Source organism: Columba livia, chromosome 3 (genome assembly GCF_036013475.1).
Source record: "Columba livia isolate bColLiv1 breed racing homer chromosome 3, bColLiv1.pat.W.v2, whole genome shotgun sequence".
Lineage (NCBI taxonomy): Eukaryota > Metazoa > Chordata > Aves > Columbiformes > Columbidae > Columba > Columba livia.
Genome location: NC_088604.1, coordinates 55,327,314 through 55,348,224, shown reverse-complemented (window position 1 = coordinate 55,348,224; position 20,911 = coordinate 55,327,314). Strand labels below are relative to the sequence as shown.

Sequence of the window (20,911 nt, the reverse complement as noted above, 5' to 3'; positions counted from 1 at the left end):
ACCTTCAGTGGTGGCCTGTATGATGAGGTGCTCGATGCATCACTTCAGCTTACCTCTTTATGTCAATCCACATCTACAGATCAGCAAGTGCAAGAATGGGAGTTAATGGTCAAGAGAACTAATACTTTTCTCCTTACCCATAAGACAGCAATTTTCCCTCCAAGATCCTTTGACTGGGCATAAGGCTAAAGTACAAAGAAGGGAAGCAGCATCAAGAAGTTGACTGATTTTCCTATTATAATGCATTAACATTTTTGTGAGTTATAATACCCTCTACTAGCCATTGTCCTTGTAAAAATATAAATATATATATATATATATATATATAGTATGTGCACGTAAGTATTAGAATACATATGTTTCCTTCATATCAGGCAGACTCTAAGAGAGTGTAACATTACAACGTATGAAATTCTGATATCCTGTACCCAGTGCAAGTATGAGTTACAGCTTTGTATTGCTATTATACGAAGTGACATTTCTGCTAAGGTACACACTGAGAAACCTCACACAGAAGAAAACTGCGCTTATGCTTTCTGTCAAGTTACTGAAGACCCAGGTAGGCTGCACAAAAGTAGGAAAGAACACTAAAAGAAACTTGTTTGCAGGGAAACAACCCATTAAAGCTGCAATGCATGGATTACAAGCATTATTACTTTTTGCATGAAAACACAATCATGTCTAACGCCAAGATAAAGTATAAAACCAAGGCAATACAAAACATAACCCTTTCTCTAATTTGTTGGTCTACTGGCCCAGATGCTACACTTAAGGATTTACACGACCCTGCATCTCTGCTTCCCAGATGAGTTCTCTTAATGGAACCTGCTTAATAGAGAAGAGAAAAATTCCCTCTAAAGAATCTAAAGAATAGGATAAAACTTGCTACTAACCAAACTAACATGGAGCACTGATCCATGTTTCCACAATCCTTTGGAAATCAATATGCACAACACAGATTTACTAATGGTTATCCTGCCCAATATCTCCATATCTTTTTTCCCTTCTTTTTTACCCAAGTTTACATTTTTCAATAACGCACATCATGGTGACCTGCTGTTGGGAAGATGGAGTGTAGTAGGTATTGCATTGTATTACTCAGTATTTGTTACGCCAAAGATGAAGTTTGTAGCCAAATTAAGTGTTCCGCAGCCTGAAAGTTTTTATCAGTTGCAGTATTCAGACATTTGAGATGGAATACAAATGTTAAAAAATACAAACACAAACCAACAGATCTGGGAAGTGGCAAGTTAAAGCTTCTTCCTTAAATAAAATGCCAGTATATTTTGAAACATAAGTTTCGTGGGGTTTTTTGGGTGAAAATCTGACACAAATACATTGCGGGTTCTATCTTTCTATTATAGCATGTATATAACTGCAAGAAATATAGCAGCCACCAGGAAATATATTTAATCTTACACATGCACACTGACTACAAGTATTGAAATACAGAATGAGGCTAGAACCAGATGAGCTCAGAATAATATTTGTTACTATGAATGGCCCTGACTAACTGAAGTAAACTAGTGGGAACTGAAAACTTCATTACAGGTTTGGAGCTCCTACTTTCCTCTTCCACCTGCCAGCCCTAACAGCACCTTCCACAAAACTGCACTGGTAAATATTTTTTACATTTTGAAAGGGCCACTTGACTTCTCTTAGAGCAGTCTTTCAGATTCTTATTCCATGCTTTCTCTGCTTTTCTGACAGCAAAAAAGTACTATTTGCTTTATGCTTCAATATCAGTGCATGAAATCATAATGAAGACACGGAAATGCTATCTACCTATAATTTAAAGTAGTAAAATACATTATAGTCCAGCAAAGCAGACAAACTGTATCTGAAATCAAAGCATTTATACAGTGGTTTTAGAAATAAGTTTTTCCTCACATTTTTCCATTTATTTATGACTTCCATCTCAGTTGATCAGAATTGACAGGACGGATACACACACAAACTTCTATGCCTTCTGGAGATCAGTATCCCTTGAAATAGAAAAGATTATACAACTTCTCATAATAACCCTTTTGGTTCTCAGCTTTCTGAAACACTGACCTTTGAGGCTAACATTTTTCATTTTCTTAGCTAGTCTCTTTACTGCAAGCTATTTTAACTATCATTTTCCTTCCCTCTCAGAAGAAGACCTTTTAAAATTGGTAGGTAACAGCAATAAGGAACACTGGTCAATGTGAGATGACAATAGCAAAAATGACTGCACATTAAAAATACTGTGGGAGCCTGAAGCTGCAAAAAGCTTAGTGCGATTTTCTGCTGCTTAGTGGACTGCTACCTATAGAATAGAATAGCCGAATTAATTGTGCAGCTGATTACATGAATTACAATCTCTAGCCACATGGTCACTTTATTCCAAAATAAATACGGGCTTCTGCCAAAACAGTTGTCTCCTCTATCACCAACCAATCCCTTCTACTGTACCAGCTGAAAATGCAAGCAACAACAAAACAGATCTTGTCTCCCATTGGAGCTGATCTTTGATCCAGCTCCCAGTGTGACACCAAAACTTCAACATGAGCAAAAGCAAGCTGGTAGGAATGAACAGCTGAGAGAAAAGAGGGAGAGCACCATGTCCGCAGCAGTTCAGGCTCAAGGCAGACTGGAGTGATGTCTAGCCATGAAGATACCTGCTACTCAAGGTTAAAACCTGACCCAAAGAGGGGGAAGTGACTGATATGAACTGTACAGATCCACTCCATCACAGCGTCTTTGCAGGTACAGATTCCTACTAGTTCTAGAGCACCAAGCTTCAGAAACTCTTGACTAGTTCTAACAATAGATAGTTCATATAGCAAACACATTGAAAAACACATTTACATTTCCAAAGCTAAGCACTCAAGCCCCTCTTTTATGTGATGGATATCTCTTGACAGAAGTGAACAAGAAAACTTCATTATGAACCTCACAGATTGATGAGGGAGAAACACACTCTAAGAATCAAGAACTTCTCCTTCATGGAAGTCTAAAGAACTAACAGGTGAAATCCAGGGCTTAGGGGAAAGCAAAAAAAACCAGACAGACACCCTCCTCCCCCTCCAAAAAACAACTCTCACAGAACAAGTCAACATATTCATTCTTATGAAACCCATATCTGTTCCATGCATAGGAACTGAATTACCAATTTTTCAATTTGTGGCAATTTCCTTTTGCACTTCGGTACACCAGCTTTGACTAAAGTTTTATTAGGATCTTGTCTACAACCAGGTCTTACACTCCCAATTTATGTCATAAGAGAGGGGGCAGGGTTATCTCCTTATTTAAAGTTGGATCCATTTGTGATATAAATATTTGATATAGGAAAATAAATAGTCACACTGCTCTACTGTGCTGTCATGCTAATGGAAGAAGAAAGGTTTGGCTAGCAAGTTTCCTTTTTCTTCCCCTCCTTCTGTCTCAACATAAATGCATCAGTTAACACTCTAGGCTTAGCACACCAAGACTCTGCTCTCAAAAATGAAACACAGCAGCCACAAACTGAACTGCTGGGCTTAGATCAGTTTAGCTCACATAAACCAGCAGTAAGGAAAATTAATCTAATAACTTTGCTACCTCTTTAAATTTAGATGTTACGTTTATTTATAATTTTGAAGTGTATCAAATTTTAGGAATGCCATTAGTAGCATTCCAAAAGTATCTGCTCAAATGTACTCTTGGGTTTTACAATGTTTTCCTGTTGCAGTGTATAGGAAAGTGAGGGTACTGGCACTAAGCCCTCGTGTGCAGTCATCCTACTAGCAGGCTTGTGCGCAGATTTCCCTACGCATGACTCAGTTCTTCTGAAGGCAGCACTTCCAGTGCCGGTACAGAATTCCTCTGGTGCAACTGCTGTTTATAATGCTCCTGTGTGAATATGCAAGTCTCCCAGTCTCCAGTGGGATGTCTCCTATGCTATATGCAGAAGAAAATGAGTCTGTACCTCCAAAGAGACTATAATTCAAGGCACAGACAACTTACCATACAAACAAGTCACATGAGAATCCAAGAAAAGTGAGATAATAACGGTCCACAGCTACATGTGTATGTAATTACTTACATATATACAATGTTATATATAGTCTTCCTTTTACATCCTTATCCCTGCAGCAAAACTCTTTCTTGTGCTAAGCTTAAAATAAGTCACTAAAACTATACCTATGCCAGAAAAGAACACAAGTTCAGGGAGCAGGTTGAAGCCCTGGGCTATGATCGTCTGTGCTGTTTGCTATTGCTTTCCTAACTATATTTCCGGCCAGCATCAACTAGACATTCTTCCAGGCAACACCAGGCCACAGCTCAAAGGACACATTCAGCCAGAGTCTGTTCCCAGGAGACTTGAGCTCTGCAGATCAGAGCTACACATAAAACATCACTACAGGACCAGGGAACTGCTGGTACTATTTAATGCATCACAGAGCCTCCCAATTCCTTCTGTTTATGATTTGTAGGGAAGTGGTGGGAATATTTTAAATCACAAAAGAGCACTGGTGGGCAGAATGACCCATTCTGAGCCTTGAGGAACACTCTCAGAGTTGGCATGCCCATGACACAACAACTGCACCACTTGTGACCCTCGTTGGTGGGACAGTAACAGCCCCTGGTGCCTTACGAGAGGCTGCTGCAGAGGCATTGCAACATCTCATCTGCCCTGGACCACACAGCCTGCCCACATCTGAGGGAATGCCAAGCGGATGTGTGAAGAATGGCGGTGGGCGGAAGGAATTTTACCTGCAGTTTCAAATTTCTCCACCTCCACGTAAGGTGCCAAAAATCTAAAAACGATGAGTCCAGCAGACATTGTGGCCTGTAATTCACACACTGCACAGATATATAGAAGTAGCTCAACTCAGAGTTAGCTTTACCAAGGTTTCAACCCCACTGGATACAGAACCTTATACCTTTTAATTTCCATACTAGGTTGAATCTTGTGCTGTGTAATTAGGGCTATCTAAACAGTCATCTAAACTCCTACTGAGAAGAACTGGTTTGTCCAGGAAAGGCCAGCTTAATCATGAAATTAACCACAATGAATCTAATAACCGGATGGAAAACTTAACACAGAGCATGATGCTGCAGACAGAACCTTCATCTTCTGGAAATGAGATGGATCTTCAGTAGCTCAAAACTTCTTCTAACTGTATTCTCTTGCTTTTTGTCTTTGATTGAAATCAGAGTATAAGCAAATCTACTAAAAGAAATGCTGGAAAAGTGTTGTTTTTTCTCTCCACCTCCCTCCCTCAGCCCCCCTCTCCGCACTGGATCATATTTCTCATTTTCTGTATTGTGAGTGATGAGACGAGAGTAATGTATAACCTTTGGTAAGAGGATGAAGAAATTAAAACCAAGCAGCATAACAGGCCAAGAATCTCATTCTAAGGAAGGAGCAAGTCAACTGCCTAACTCCATAAATGCCCAGAATTCATTTGCTCAGAGTATCAGGGAAAACTTATCTCTGCTGGAGCTTCTCTAGTCTCTTCTGATCGTGATCACATTGTTTGCATGTCAGAGAGAAAATACTCTTTAAATTGGGTTTCAGGACAAAAATCACACCACCTGCCAAAGAAATAAGGACTGAAGATCAACTGCTTGAACTGTTAGAAATCAATTAAGTGGTTAATCAATGATGTACTACAGATTCATATTCCTAATCACAGCTTGCACACAGCCCCAGTGATCCAAGAAAGCTCAACTGATGCCCACCAAGTGCTGTCCTACTTTTGCGGTGCCATCTAACCCACAGCCCTGGCAAGCATGCTCACTTTGTATTTGTTCTCCAATTTGGCAGGGGTAGGAATGTGGCCTCTCCTCCGGAAGGTTGTAAAGTGCTTGCACTGGGGGCATGGCTTGGTGCTGGAGTCAATGCGGCTGAGTTCCAGGAAATATTTGTACTTGATGATGTCATCGTGGGGCAGGTTATAGAGGACAGTTGTTTCATCCAGGTGTTCATTGCACTCTGTGATCGGGCATTTTATATCCGCTTGTCCCAGCTGCACCTGCGTACGGAGAAACCCAGAAGAGCTGTAAGACCTTTTGCTTGGCAAAAGCAAGCAAGCATTTCTGAATTTTGTGAGAAAACTTAATTTCAAGTTCTGTAACAATCCACAGACTATCAAGTACATTGTCTCAGAACTATTTTGATTTACTCCAAACACGCTGCAGTTTTTCCAGAAGATATGTTCAAATCCAAACAGAAAAGCTAATTACCCTTATGCAGTTATTAAATGTCTAGTCTCAGTGTATGTACCATGGCTTCACCGAACCAAAACAAAAGCCCTAACTAGCGGCACTCATCCAGAACTCCATGTTTTGTGTGCAATAGTCAGCACTCCACTATCACAGCTCATAATGGCTGCGAGAAAGCAGGCAATGGAAACTTTTATATATTGTTTCACTGCAAAACATGCTGGAAATCACTGCGTGGATAAATTAAAGTCAATTCAGGATCATCAGAGTCTAGCAGCTCTGACTCAGCACTAGGCCTGAGCTGGTTCCTGGTCAGCAAGCTCAGTGCCTCTGCAGGCTGCTTCCAGGAAGCTCCTCACGCACCACCCAGCATATGCACCAAGTGTTAGCTGAGCCTGCGGCTGACCAAAATCATAAATTCTCCCAGAACAACTCACCAAAACCCCCCAAAAACCCTTAACAAAAACCTCTAAAAAGATGATGAAAACAAAAGCACATACAGAAGCAAGCTCAAGTTTAACAGGGATTAAACCGTTGCTGATCTAATGAACCCTGGTGGTCCCAAGCTGATCCATATGGTCAGATATTCACATGTTTCCAGAGCTCCCGGATCCAAGAAGAGCACTGCACCCTGGTCTGCACCCTTCACGCCTGGCAGGCTTTAACAGCTCGGACTCTGTGCCAAAACACCAGATCCTACTTGGTATGGGAGCAGCAGAGCTGCATTTGCTTGGCACTGACCCAGAGTTAATAAATTGTGCTGGGTCTCGAGAGTCTGCAAGGACCCAGCTTGAGCATGTTTGTGTATCCCTCAAGTAATCTTGAATGAACGAGTGCCGACTGTGCAAGTAAAGCTGACCACAAGCCCAATTCCTTCATTAGCAAGTATCTCCATGCAGAGAAAAAGGGGTTTAATGGTGTAACCAGCATCTCTTTCTAGGAATTACTGCTTCGAGGTTGGCAAGTTTGATTTCCCTAGACGGCTTATCCCTTAACATGGTTCATTATGGCAGTCTGCCAAACAACACACTAAATATGGTAGGTACACCTCAGATTTGCATGCAGATCTTACTGCTGCATAGTGGTACCAGAAGACACAAAGACTCCACTAATGCAGTATTTAAGCTAAGAAAGGAGGAAAAAAAATCCACAAACCAACACAACAGAACCCTGTCATTGCTGCCTCAGCAATGGAGCCATATGGGCTCTAGCTGAATGATAATTAACTGAGTCAGGAGCCAGGGGATTAGAACAGTCATAACAAAATGGTATAAAAATCCAAGCTTTGCACTGACTTCAAAAAGATCCCTATTGTACTGCCTTTGTTCTCTCAGCAGTGCAGCTAAACCCAAGCAGAGCAAAGAAGTTAGGTGTATATTAGGGAGTGAAAAGCAGGATGAGGACAGTAGCAGCCCACCCCAGACCAGAGTATGGCAGAGATGACCTGGACAAGCACTTGGTGCAGCAGTGCCCTGTGCAGCCACAGCGGAGGGTGCAAGCAGAGCTGCCTGTGCCAGAGGAGAGGCGGCTCCCCCAGCAATACAGCCGCTCTCAGGAGGGAACTTCCCCGAATTTCATTTCCAGCTATAAGAGATGAGCAGGCCACATGCAAATAAGGCTAGACTCAGTTTGGCTTTTAAATGGACCAGTGGTAAGTACAGTAGGAGTATGTACTCAAAGGTATTAAAAAAAGCAACAAACCAATCCAGAACAACACAACCAACACCCCACAAACTACACGCTGGGGAATGTCCACATTTTATACCTGTAGGATACTAATTCACCTGCAGCAGCATGTGAAAATTTAGCTCTGGCATATTATGTATGATCTTTGAAAGTGCCTTCCAATCCAAACTATTCTATGACTATGACATCATCAGAGTGACTCTTCTCAGAAGAATCACCCAGTACATCATGGAGCTGTGCTTAAACAGAGCATGATCAATCCAACACTAGAACATGCTAAACTAGAAAAACTATTTGCCACAGAAATATAAAGAGCTATCACGCTACTGGAAGGATTATTACAGACTTCTGTTTAAATAAAGTGTAGGTAGAACAATTTAAGGCCAAATAGTCAAATTAATCCCATCTAGGACTACTTCAGGGTTTCAAGGGTATTTTTAAGCATTAGGGAAATGCTAAAAGAGGCAAGTCCTTTTGCTAAGAGTAAAGTAAGCTATAACTGAGTAACACTTCAGAGTGAGAAGGCACATTGTATCTGTCATCTAAGCTGGTACTTAAGAAGTACTGCTTATAATAAATGCTAGTTAGAACAAACCTGCATTTATAAAATGAGGCAATACAAAGCTGAACACTTTCTGTATTTCATGCCCACATAGAATATGATTAATACATGTGGTAAGAGTCAAGTGTGGTTTCAGTGTTTATTTTGAAAATATGTTTTACACCCACTCGATGTAAATCATTTTTATCCTCTGTAATAGTTTCAGCCTTTCACATTTGGCAAAGATTGATCCTTTTCCTGTGTTTTGAATAGGACTGAAGTGAACAGAGCTGGTTTGCTTATTAGCAGTAACTTCAATGGAGCCTTGTCTTACAAAACAGTCCATCTTTGTTTGTGCACCAGCATCAGCAATTGATGCAATACAGCTTTAGAGGTAGCCTGCAGACCCTAGAGGTGCTACAGGATGGGAAAGAAAAAAGAAGAGAAAATCTCTTATAACATGGGCAAAGTAACTGGTTTTATTCTTTCCCTTGATTTTTTTTAAGACGTTTTGAAGAGCCTTATCCTTCAGTATCAGCTTATCACAATGTCAAACCCCCAAGTTTTAAGAAGTCCTTGAATTTCAAAATACCACTTTGTATTAAGAACTTAAGAACTCTTGGTATACACAACAGCATGGTGTATTTTAACAGCATGAGGAACAATTCAGACACGTCTAAAAGCAGCTGAGCTGTAGTACAGTGGTGAATGTCAGGCAGCACCCAGTTCTCACTTCTGTGAAGCATCTCAGGAGGGGCCAGCTCTGCTTACAATTCATGGGGATAAAACAGTCATGACTTTCATCCTACAGAAAGATAACACTAAAATTATCAGGAGAGCAATATGTACCTTCATTATCCCCCTCCGCCCCAAGTTTTTGACAGTTTATTCGAAAATATTTTGGCAGGGGGATGGGATGGGACCCAGACTTTGCATAGGTCCACTTACTGCCCTAAAATACAGTGATATCAGCAACAGAAAACAGAAACAGATGGCATGGTACTTTAAATCGGAAAATTATTTCTGCCCCCCCAGCTTTCTTTTAAAGGAAATCTTTGTTAGCTACACAGAAAGCAAAGTTCAAAAAACACTGGAAGCATTGATTTATACCTGCCACTTTGGCTGGATTTAACATAACCTGTGCAGACGGTACTTGGGTGGCTGTATTACGGCCATATTCCTTACAGAAGGGGCCATTCTACATACAGACACATATAAACAAGCGTTTTCCAACAGAAACTTTATTCTTAGTTCAGAGATGCATATGCTAAATAAATCAGTAAATTGTTCTCACTTCTTACCTACTAGTGCTGAAAGAAAAGTGAACAGTGCCAAGTCTAATCTGCACTTCTGTAGAGCAATTATTTCTGCCAGTGCACCACATTCTCCCCTATAAACTACCAAAGATGTTACGCATTAAAAAAAAGTATTTCGGAAATGCACAGATGCAAGTGAAGGGATAGTCTGGTCTAGAGGACCTTCAGAGTCCACAAGGGAAGAAACAAATGGATTCAAAAAATTAAAAAAAAAACAAAAACAAAAAAACGCCCACCAGTACATCAAAGGTAAAGGTTTGACCTTCCTACTCCAAAAGCATATATTCTGAACGCTTTACAACACATATTTTAATGCATCATCAATTTAAATTATCAAAGTTCATCTAGTTGTCATAACCTCAGCCACAGGCTGGGATTCCAGCTCCATCTGAAATGCCCTGAGGACAGCTGTGGGGAGAGCGCTTACGAAACGTGTCCCCAGGGCGCGGCGGGATGCTGCAGCCACACACCACCGCTGCAGCCACACACCACCGCTGCAGCCACACACCACCGCGGAGTCTGGCATCACCTGCATGGGCAGTGACCAGAGCGACTTTCGCCCCAGAAACCAACCAAAACCTTAACTGGCAAAAATGGCCTCCGCAGCCTGGAGCAAGCCCCCAAAACAGTGTCTGTTTCCCATTCAAACTCTTTCCTCCATAGTCGCATCTACAACTGTGAGGATAAGCTAGCAAGAGATTCTTCAGAATACATCTACACTCAACAAAACCCTTTTTCTTAAAACCCTCTTCATTTACTTCGTCATTTGACTGCTGGCATGAAGCTCTATACCTTTTCCCTTCCTTCCACAGGACGAGGTATGCTCACATAGATTTTATATTGACAGAAACATTCAGCTTCTATTTGTCCTCTTCACATAGGAATAACTTTTACAGAAAATTACTTATAGAACTACATATTTCAAAACCCACTGTGGATACTCCACTTTCAGTTGCCCACTTTATCAATTCAGGGAAATAGTCATCTCTTTTTCCATCAAAGACAACAGACAAACCTTTCTGCAAATTTTCTCAATAAGTGAACAAATTTGTACATATTCTTCCCATTCCTTAATAGCATTTGTGGTAGGACTGCTGCATTTCTGCAATAATAGAATAATAACAGAATAATATAGAATTAACACTTGTAAACAAGTAATCATCAACCTGCATAACCTTCCCCCTCCACTGCTTCATTTCCTGTTACTTTCGCTAGCACCAAGTTAATCAAAAAAGGAAAAGATTTTTACCTCAGTAATGCATTTAGAAAAACTATGCTGCATTAAGCCATGTTTCTGCCTGCTAGCACTCATCAAACCTGGCGTGCGGCATCAGCAAACCTGGAGTTTACATGCTTTCTGCTGTGTTTTTTGTTATCCACTGTGAGCTGAAACCCACAGCAGAGGCAACAGTCCTGCAGCTGCACAAAAGTGGGGCTGGTACACCTGGACGGCTGCCCGCTGAGCTCGGACACTCTCTGACAAAGAAGCACACCAGAGTCAGACTGAGAAATTGGCTGGCAGAAAGCTTTCACAACCTCTGGGCGTGCTGGAGCATGCAAGATAGAGGAATCCTTCATCTCTCCTCCTGAGGCATGTGTGGGGGCAGAGGAAGGTAACCTGGGAGGAAGCATGGCAGAAACTGCCAGTCTGGGAGGAATATGACCCTCAGGTCTCTCAGCATTCATTAAAGAGAAAAAGGAAAAGCACAATAGTTTTCGTGTTTTGTCTAGGTGTGCAAACTACCAATGCTATCTAAGTACGTGTATGGTGATTTTCTATTCCTTAGAAGATAGAGTCTTTTACCAAAAGTGAATGTAAGATGCTCATGAAAGAAGAGTAGAGGACAGCAGAGCAAAGTACCTGTCCTTTTTGGGGTGGAAAAGAAGAGGCAGCCTAGGAGTGGGATCAAAGAAGCATACTAAAACCAAGCAGGTGTGGGAAGGGATTTCAGAAGGGAAGCAAGGGAGACCATCTGCATATCATGATATGCTAAGATAATGTGGCCATTATCTTAGTGAGTGAGCTCTGCTCGCAGGGGCTTAGTCACATTAGGAAACACAAGTAGTGAAGAAGCAAGACCTTCAGAAGATAATGGATTGTTGCGCTTCCAGCATCAGAATAAAAACATCACAGGCAAATAACAGAGAACCAAAACAAGCTAACTCTGACATCTGATTCTTGTAAAACAAACAAAATAAAAAGTGGAGGAAAGGGGGAGAACAAAGGGAGGGAGGAAAGGACCCATCCAGATCATTCAACTCTCCCTTTCCAGTTAATAAGATTAAAAAAAGTGTGCTCAGTCACTTGAGCAGATAATTTTTAATGTACGTGCTGCTTTCTTTCAGGAGCAACACTTACAAAGGTACACAGCTGTTTCCTCATCTCACAGCAGAAAGTCCTGACCAAACTTCAGCCTCCACTGGGTTCAGACTGGATTAACCCAGAGTCAGATTAATTCCAATGGAATAATACCGTTAACTATTAACAATAATTAGCATCACAACCAAATCCTTTCCCATGCTTTTCTTAAAGATAGACAAAAAGTTAGCACTCGTAACCTGTTACAAAAGAGTGAAAATAACGTGTTCTCAGTATTAATTGGAAAACATCACTTCAGTCTTCAGGTGGAGACAACATCAACAACAACAGCAGAAGTTTATCCTACAACTATTTATGTTGAAAAAGAAGAGATTAATAGCTTATTCTTCTACTATTTAGTAGGCAGGGTCCCAACCAGACCCAAAAACCAGAAAAGGCTCCTGAGTTCACTTTTGCCAACCAGCATTCCCCTTTCAAATAAAACAGGGCCCAAACCACCAAACATTTTCACAACCTGTTCAGTAATATGTATTACTAAGCCCAGATAAACCCAGCTGGTATCATCAGCAGTAGTTAAACCTTTGGTTTCAACAGCAGCCATTGCTGATATGTTTTACCGTTGTACCTAGAGAAACATTTCATGGTGCTTAGTATTTTCCCAACTAAAAGTGGTATTTAGCATAAAAGAAAAGCTCCCATAATCAAGGGAAGAAGGTAGGAGAGGAGGAGCATGTTCCCACCTATCGCACTATTCCATCCCAGAAGATGGCTACAAAACCTAACAAAGAGTTGCCATGGACGTGGGTGATGACTTAAAAACTGCAAGAACTTTTAACATAAATCTCTCAACTATTCTCTTGACCACCCAGATCATCAACATTCCTTGGCCTATAGAAAAAAGGACAGGCATTTTATAGCCATTCTTAAACTGCTCTGCTTTCCTTAAGAAAGCTACCTACAACTACTTAGTTGTCTTCCTACACCTGAGGTTGTAGGCAAGTTTTCTTGTGAATGTATTAATAACCCATGTTTTCACACTTGACTGTCAGACTTGAAACCAATTTGTTCCCTCTTTACTTGGTAAATTCAATAAACAGCAGAATTGCATAGGGACAAGCAATCCTGAAAAGTATTTTTTAGCTGGTAGATAATTGTCAAGAATGACAGTAACATACCTCACTTGTAAGACTCAAGGTGAAACATGAGAGGTTAAAATACTATCATTTGGCTTCCCTTACAAACAAGGTTAACTTCGATACATTTGTTTATGCAATTAAGTTGTTACAAATAGCTAAGAACTTAATTAGAAGTAGCTACTTCACTCTGCCTTCCTGAAAAGAGACCTGTCTCATACAACTACTATCTATCCACAAGAAACAAAGCTGCTTTTGGTGAAAATTTATGCTATTAAATCTACTACAAAGTGAAACTAATTGATAATTTTTACAGAGCTTAAGCAATAAGAGGAAGGGTGTGCACACTGACCCATTTTCAGGAATAAATATTTCCTGGCAAAGGCTAATTCAGAATGGATTTCCAAGCTTCTACCCACATATCATCATCTGCACAAACCTCAGATTCTGTGCTAAACCTCCATGGCTTTATGAAGTTATTTCTCGTAATGCTTCGTAAGTCTAAACCGCATTTTAATACACATTTAATGCAGCCACAACAGGGAGCAAACGTACAAGACCGAGACATGCAAACAGCACAGCCTTCTCCAGGGAGGTGTCTGGGGCAACAGCTTAAGCAGTGGTTGTGATCTATACCTGAAGACGCTGATGGGAAAAGCAAAGCAGAAGCATCACCCCAGTTAGGAGCAAATTGCCCACCATCAAACAGTTAAACTGTGACCTAAGATAGTTCAGCAGAAAACTACGGCACAGACGAAAAATCCTCCTATGGAAGTTGAAAGCACAATTCTGCCCCACAACTAATCTAATCCAGTAGAGAGCTGCACTTGTCTAGCGCATAGTAGTTTGTAAGCAGCAAATTTAACAGCCGAACTACCAGAGTGAATTCTCCTGCTGATCAAACTCTGGCTGTAATTTTGGGTTTGTTAGTGTGTCAGGTCAGTCTGCCAGAATTGGGTCCCAACTGAAGCTGGAAGACAGCTCTCACCCTGATTAACAGAGAGCGTTTGCGTATCGATTGCTGCAGACTTTACTTGTCACGAGCAGCTAGAATCTTTACAACATCACAAAAGCAGTAGAAACAGCAAAACAAGGGGGGAAGCAGACAAAACAGATCTTTTACACCAGGAAAAACAAACAATAACTGCGTTCAGAACAACATATTCCACTTACTACTTTTTCATGAAGCAAAGAAAACACAAAGCAAGCTCGTTTACATTCCTAAAGGCAGATCTATCAGCTGATTAGGCTGTTAAAATACTTATTTTCACATCAGTTTTGCCATAAGAGATGAAATTACAATTTCCCATTTGTTCCAAAGTCTCTTAAAGAAAAAAAAAAAAACGACAAAAAGAAACAAACAAAACCCACTATTACTTATTCATCTCCTGTTTATATATATGTAAATCTACATTGAAAAAAAAGTATAAAAACATAATATGACCTTTATTACAAACCCTTTACTAGTTCAAAATGGTGATATGGATTTGACAAACCTGTTGCATGCATTATTGTGCTCCAAGAACCTGCTTTTGCTGTGAGGCACAAGTGAAGAATAGAGGTAGAATAAGTCAAAATGCGCCAGGTTAGACTCCATGCTAAAATTTGAGAATTAACAGTCAGGAAGAGATCTGATTCTTGCAAAAATACTGCTGTGATCAGATAAGACTGTAGAAATACTTGCATTCAGGAGGGGAAAAAAAAAAAAACAAACCGCAAGGTAATATAAGGCTTCCCTTCGCTGCCTCTTGTTTTCAATCACCTTTGCTCCTTTGAGGATAACAACAGTCCCAGCCAATGCCTTAGTATGAAGAGAAAGGTGGAAATAACTATTGTAATCACTGAATTCAGTTCTCTGCAATCATCCTTTTTGGCTGGTTAGAGAGATTGGCCTCAAACAGAAAGACAAAAGACTACTTCTACCCACACAGACTTCTCTTTATGGATGCTGTGGCAGGCTTACCCTGTATTACTGGGAGTTTAGCCAAGATCCCTAAGTTATGGGATCAAACACCTACACGGGCCTGAAAGGTCTGGGGTGCAGAGCCAGCCAGACCTCTCATATATCACCTGGTCCAGGTATCAAAGCCCTTCAGCCACCCCATCAGGTCGCAGTTGGCCAAGACTGCTCTTACCTCAGACTGTACCCTGCCTAGTGGCTAAAAATTATGGAAGAAGCCAATCTAGCTTTCCCTTCTCCCTCTCTTCAGAGAGCAATTGTGAGGCTGCAAGGAGAGAAGCTTCAGCTGGCTAACAGAGGAAACTGAAGTGTTTTTAAATTAGTTTTCCAGTCGATCAGGCAGTTGAATTTATTCTCCCTGTGACACATGATCCCTAGCTCGCAACCCAAGAGAAAAGTGTGAAATGCACAGCCAAGGAGAGAGAACCTTGCAGACGTAGCTGGCTGCCAGTCATCTTACCTGTCAACCTACACCTTCAGATCATGTACTAGGTACTTTCATGTTAACTTTGCTTACCTTTAGGAGGCTACAAACATGAAATATGCTCAGCAGCTCCCCTCAGTAAAAACAGTTAATGGCAACTACAGAACCAGTGCTAGAGGGCTGCACCCGATCCCTTCTCTATGCGAGTCTATGCATCAGTGTTTTCCACATGTCCTAATATTACTGTTCTTCAGAAAGCAGACACAGCTTTTGGCACAGCTAGGTGATTATTAGGTTTATGAGTACTAATGTGTATTTTTCTATTCTGTACAAGCACCTAAAATGCTCAACGGCCTGGGTAGAAATTCTTCACTGAGCACTTGCCCTGACACCCACCCTGTGGTCCTTCAGATGGTCTTCACACTTGCCACTTCTCTGTTGGTGCTATTTCTGCTCTCAGCTGTCTCCCTGAAGGATACAAGAGTCTTACCTGTGAAGCTAAAACAACAGGAAGAGTTATGAAGTAACTAGACTTTTAAGATGAAGAAATGCATTACTTGTCATGAAACAACTAAGTAAACAGGTATCCTCAGCAACTTCTGATCAAGAAGCAGGGAGGAACTCTACTAACAACTGTCACACATGCCACAAAACATTGTGAAGCCATTGACTATAAGAATAAAATGATTATAAAAGATATACAACGAACAGGACACCTCATTAACTTGACTTATACTGCAAAGAGTTTTTACTAAATACATTTCATTGTTCTGTTCCACGAATAAAGACATCACCTTCAGAGACTCCAACTTAGAAACAGCTATGGTAGGAAAAAATTGCTTACAATTGGACGAAAATGACTCTCTATCACCTCTGTACATACTGCCTATCTATATACAAATTATTTTAAACTTGTTTAAACCTCCCCCACCAAAAACAAACACACAACAAAACCGCCAAGGATTATTGACTATGAGGGTTTGTAAAGTGATTAAAAGGTTGTTAGATATCTTGCAACTTCACTTCTGCCAGCACTAAACTTTTGCAGGGCTCCAGAAACTGAGTTGCCACGCTGAACATTTAAAGTACCAGCTTTGTTCCTACCAATAGGCATCAGAGTTTTCAGAACACCACCAGTAAAGACTGCAGCTTGGAGACCAGGGGTGGGCAGGTGAAGTGAGCTGAAGCAAGTAGCAAGTCAACTATATCCATTGCCACTTCTGAAACCACAGACTCTAGTAGTAGTTTAATTCAGTACCAGTTGAGGAAATTCTAGTTTCAGTAAATTATTTCCAAAGAATTTATATAATCCTCAGTGGGAGAGAGGTTTAAAGGTACCAACTGAAACAGCACAGGAGGAGAAAGGAATTGTTGCAAAGCATGATAACAGAGAACACATGAGAGGCCTTGTACACAAGGACACGCATCTCTCCACCTCCAGATTTTGCAAGAAAGGATCAACAGCTTTCATGACAGAGAGAAGAAAAATAAATGTCTGTTAGCAAGGAGATGAAAACTTTTCAAAAGCATTTGATTTCATATTTAATTGATATTTGCACTGAACTGGAAGCACACCACACGATGTTAAACACCACTGACCTGTCCATTCAAATATGATACCTCTCAAAATATTATTTTTGCTTCAGATTTTTAATGGTATAAGTACTTATTTTTCTTAAAAAACAAAACAAAACAGTTCTTCCAGAGCAAATACTTCTATTAATACCTAGTACACGGGTGTGAAACTCATTTTCACCAGGGGCCATATCAGCCTCACAGTTGCCTTCAAACAGATGTAGGAGTAAAAGTAGGAGTAAACGTAGGAGTAGTTACATTTATACAGTCCTAAAATTATCTTGGGCCCTTTGAAGGCAACCACAAGGCTGCTGTGGCCCCTGGTGAAAATGAGTTTTGACACCCCTGACCTTGTTGTTGCAAAATGCAATTACCCTCTATGGTTAATCAATCCTTGACAATCACTTGGCACCAATACAAGCTTCTGCGGACACCTGGCTAGGTATCATGATTTACCTCAGAAAGGAAAAAGCAGTTACAGCTGCTCTAGCTTGCATGGGGAGAGGAAGACGAAAAGGGGGAAAAAAAAAATAATCCAGGAGAAAGAAAGAAGAGGCACCCAATTCCAATTCAGCTTTTCCTAGGAAATCCCATCCCCTGCCTTTCCCACAAGTCACATAATTTTCTCTCTTGCAGTTTCTTCCCTGGAACATAATGTCCTCTTGCCTGAGATACAAAGGGAAAAATGTCTACTCTTCAAAATCTTCTGAATCCACCTAATTATTTCCCTCACTTTAATAGCACACACACAGAGGCTGCATACCGTCTGAACTTCTCCTGCTGCCTCATACCTTCATCCAGGGATAGCTCTACATGTGTAAAGTCTCCTTTTAACTTGCATCTGTACCAAACAGAAGGAGCTGCCGCTGAGAACTGTTGTTGCTACTGCCCAGGAAACTGCTGCCTCAAAGCACACTGATTTTCTGTGCAAAAGAAAGGCAGTAATATTTGTATTTGTGATTTCTGTGGTTTTGGGAGCACACCCAAACACCAAGATAAGCGATGTGTTTGTTATGCACTTTTCAGCAAAATGCTGCCTGCAGCAAGGGAAATGGGTGGCATCCTGCACCAGAACCAGGTTCTAAATTGTACTGAGTCTCTAAAAGAGTCAAAACATCACTGCATAAGAACAAACAGGGCTGTGTTCATTTCCTAGTAAATTCAGCAATTTTGGCATTTCTGTCCATGTGTGCCTATTTTTAATTCACCACCCCCCCAATATGCTACAGGTTTTTGAAACAGAAGTATCATAAAAGCTGAGAACTTTTGGCAGCACCAATAGGACAGAAAAACAGCTTGACAGTCCCCAGTAAAGGACTTTCCCTGACAGCTAAGATCTCTGGTACTTGTTACAACAAGTCTCAGCACTTTCCCTGGTGGCGAGAGATCAGGCGCAGTGACTTCCCAACCCCTCACCCCCACCGGGATGGGGACAGATGGCAGAAGTGCACCCCCAAGCCAGTCCCTGCCGCTCCTCCCTGCCCAGTACGATCAGCTGATGTTCTGCCGTGTGCCTGTGCAACTCCATTATTAACTACAAACACACAGACTTACTAGTAACTTTTCGTACAAAGTAACTAATGATGCTAACATTAAGATGAAATTCAGTGGTTAACTGAATTAAAGCCACTCTGCGACTTTCCTACCTCCCATACTGTGAATTCCCTACATAAATCGAAAGTGACATAGTTGAAACAGCTGAAAAAGCATTTAAAAAACTAATTATTCTGTCAAACTTCATTTGGAAACAGGGTAAAGTAACTTAGAAGAACATTGAGGAAAAAGAAAAACAAACAAACAAAACCCACCAAACCAAACAAACCTGTTAGAATATGATCCTTTTAAACTGTCACTTGGGTAAAAATGACAAATTTGAAGAAGCCAAAGGATGCTTATACTTGAATCCACAAGCCACTTGCTGCCAAAAAAATTATAAAGCAGTATCAAGGGAAAGTTTCAGAACATTTTATGGAATCAATTAGATTCAATGAAACATCTTTTATTAAAGGCAAAATTAATCCTTTGTTGTATTTGGGTGCACAGGACATCCTAATTATAAAACCATTTTTAATACTGAGGTCTCTGGAGTCTCCTTCCAACCTCTACCCAAATACATGTTCAGTACAAATATTTTAAAGTAAGCATACTAAGAATTAAAGACATCTGAAGAAAAGACATATATAGTTTAAGTGGAATAGAAAAGTGCTTGAGTCTTCCAACTGATCAATGATTCCCCCAACTGATCAGTTACATCTCACACTTTCACATGCAGAATAATTGTGCAAGTTTTGCACAACAAACAACATATTATATGTGAGAAAGTCTGAGAAAATTATGTATGTCAGGAAAACAGCAAACATTAGCTAAATTAGTAAAAAAGTAGTGCTGGTGTGGTTTCTTAATTTCCATATATTATATACATTTTGTGTACTACATCTCCCAAGTACAAATGGCTATGCTTAAAACTAAATGCAAATTACAGTTGAACTTGATTTCTCATTTGTAAAACTAATCAATAAGAAAGAACAGGTTAGCGAGTTTTTCACCACACAGGAAGAATGATAAAATAGAGGTCATAAAAGCCTTTTTTAATGTGCATCCTCCGCTATTTCTGCACACCAAACCTCTGAAGAAAATTATTAATTTCTCATTATAGCATAAGAATGTCTTGCAAATAAGAATGTCTTTTTCCTAATGTCACCTTGATTTACCTCAAAGCATAGCTCCTCGTGACTTTGAGTGCCAAAGGTGAGCTCACAAACTAAGTGGCTGCAATAAGTGGTCAGCTGTGAGAAGTCTGAATTAGTGGACTTGGCCAGTATCACCATGGAAGGCTCAAATACTGCCAGAAAAAAACAACAACAGCAATGCAGTTCTCCTACCTTCATATTACATTATTCTCTCTCATCTCATGGCTCCTAGACCCATGTAAGCTGTAATAATTCTCCTCAAAACTTGTTGTATGGGAGAGTATCAGCTTCTACACCCTTTGTCAGCAAGCTGGAAGGTGATCATCATGTATAGAGCAAATACACCTGATGCCTGGACTTTGGGAATAACCACGAGCACTACTAGGCAGATATTTTATGCTGATCAGCTAGTAGAGAGAGACTTGCAGGATAGAGATCTCATCCTAGGCAGAGCAAACACAGCAAGCAGATCCCTGCAGCCTGAGCTGCAGCTCTGCTGGCAGGAATGACAAAATGAGTGGGTCTCTCTGAAGTATCCAAACCAACTATTTGCTAGGATTTTCCACACAGATTTAAGTGGGATCGAACATTCCCATTTGGAAGAAACCAAGAAAAATTAGAAATCTGGGTTAGGATTGCTTGATTCTAACAGCAGACAATAAATCGCAACTGTGATACATGGAAGATACTTTTACTCAAGAAAAAAATGTACTTGATTAATTCAAATGGGACTTCAATTATTTTCTCCTTAGCTATAAAAGTGGATAAATTTCTCACAATGCAAGATGGTGGATTCATGTCCCACATGGGACTAGACAAACTGTATACATGCAGCACTGGCTACCATGCAACAGAAGTACTTCTAAGAGACACTTGACACTTGGAAAGTAAAACCCATTGAGCTGCAAATTCAAGTGCAGTACAGCAAGAAAACCCAGCCAACCAGCAGAAACTGCTCACAAGAAGAGACTAGGGCTGTTTTATTTTACTGCCAAACTGCCACCAAGATGGAAGCATCGCAATTCTACCTATATTCTAGCACTATTACAATTTCTGACAGCATGCATGTTCAGAAGGAAACTAACAGCAGGA

The 20,911-nt window shown here is 40.5% G+C and overlaps 1 protein-coding gene across 3 annotated transcripts in view; it reads right to left on the bottom strand.

Annotated features, from left to right (window-relative positions):
• Positions 1-20,911, bottom strand: part of RNF217 (ring finger protein 217) — a 64,787-nt gene that overhangs the window by 25,866 nt on the left and 18,010 nt on the right. For 2 of the 3 annotated variants that reach the window (XM_065056832.1, XM_065056830.1), the window contains exon 2: positions 5,751-5,984. The exons of the other annotated variant lie outside the window; for it this stretch is intronic. In XM_065056832.1, the coding sequence (XP_064912904.1) occupies positions 5,751-5,984 (234 nt within the window). The remainder of the gene's footprint in view (positions 1-5,750; positions 5,985-20,911) is intronic. 3 annotated transcript variants of the gene reach the window in all.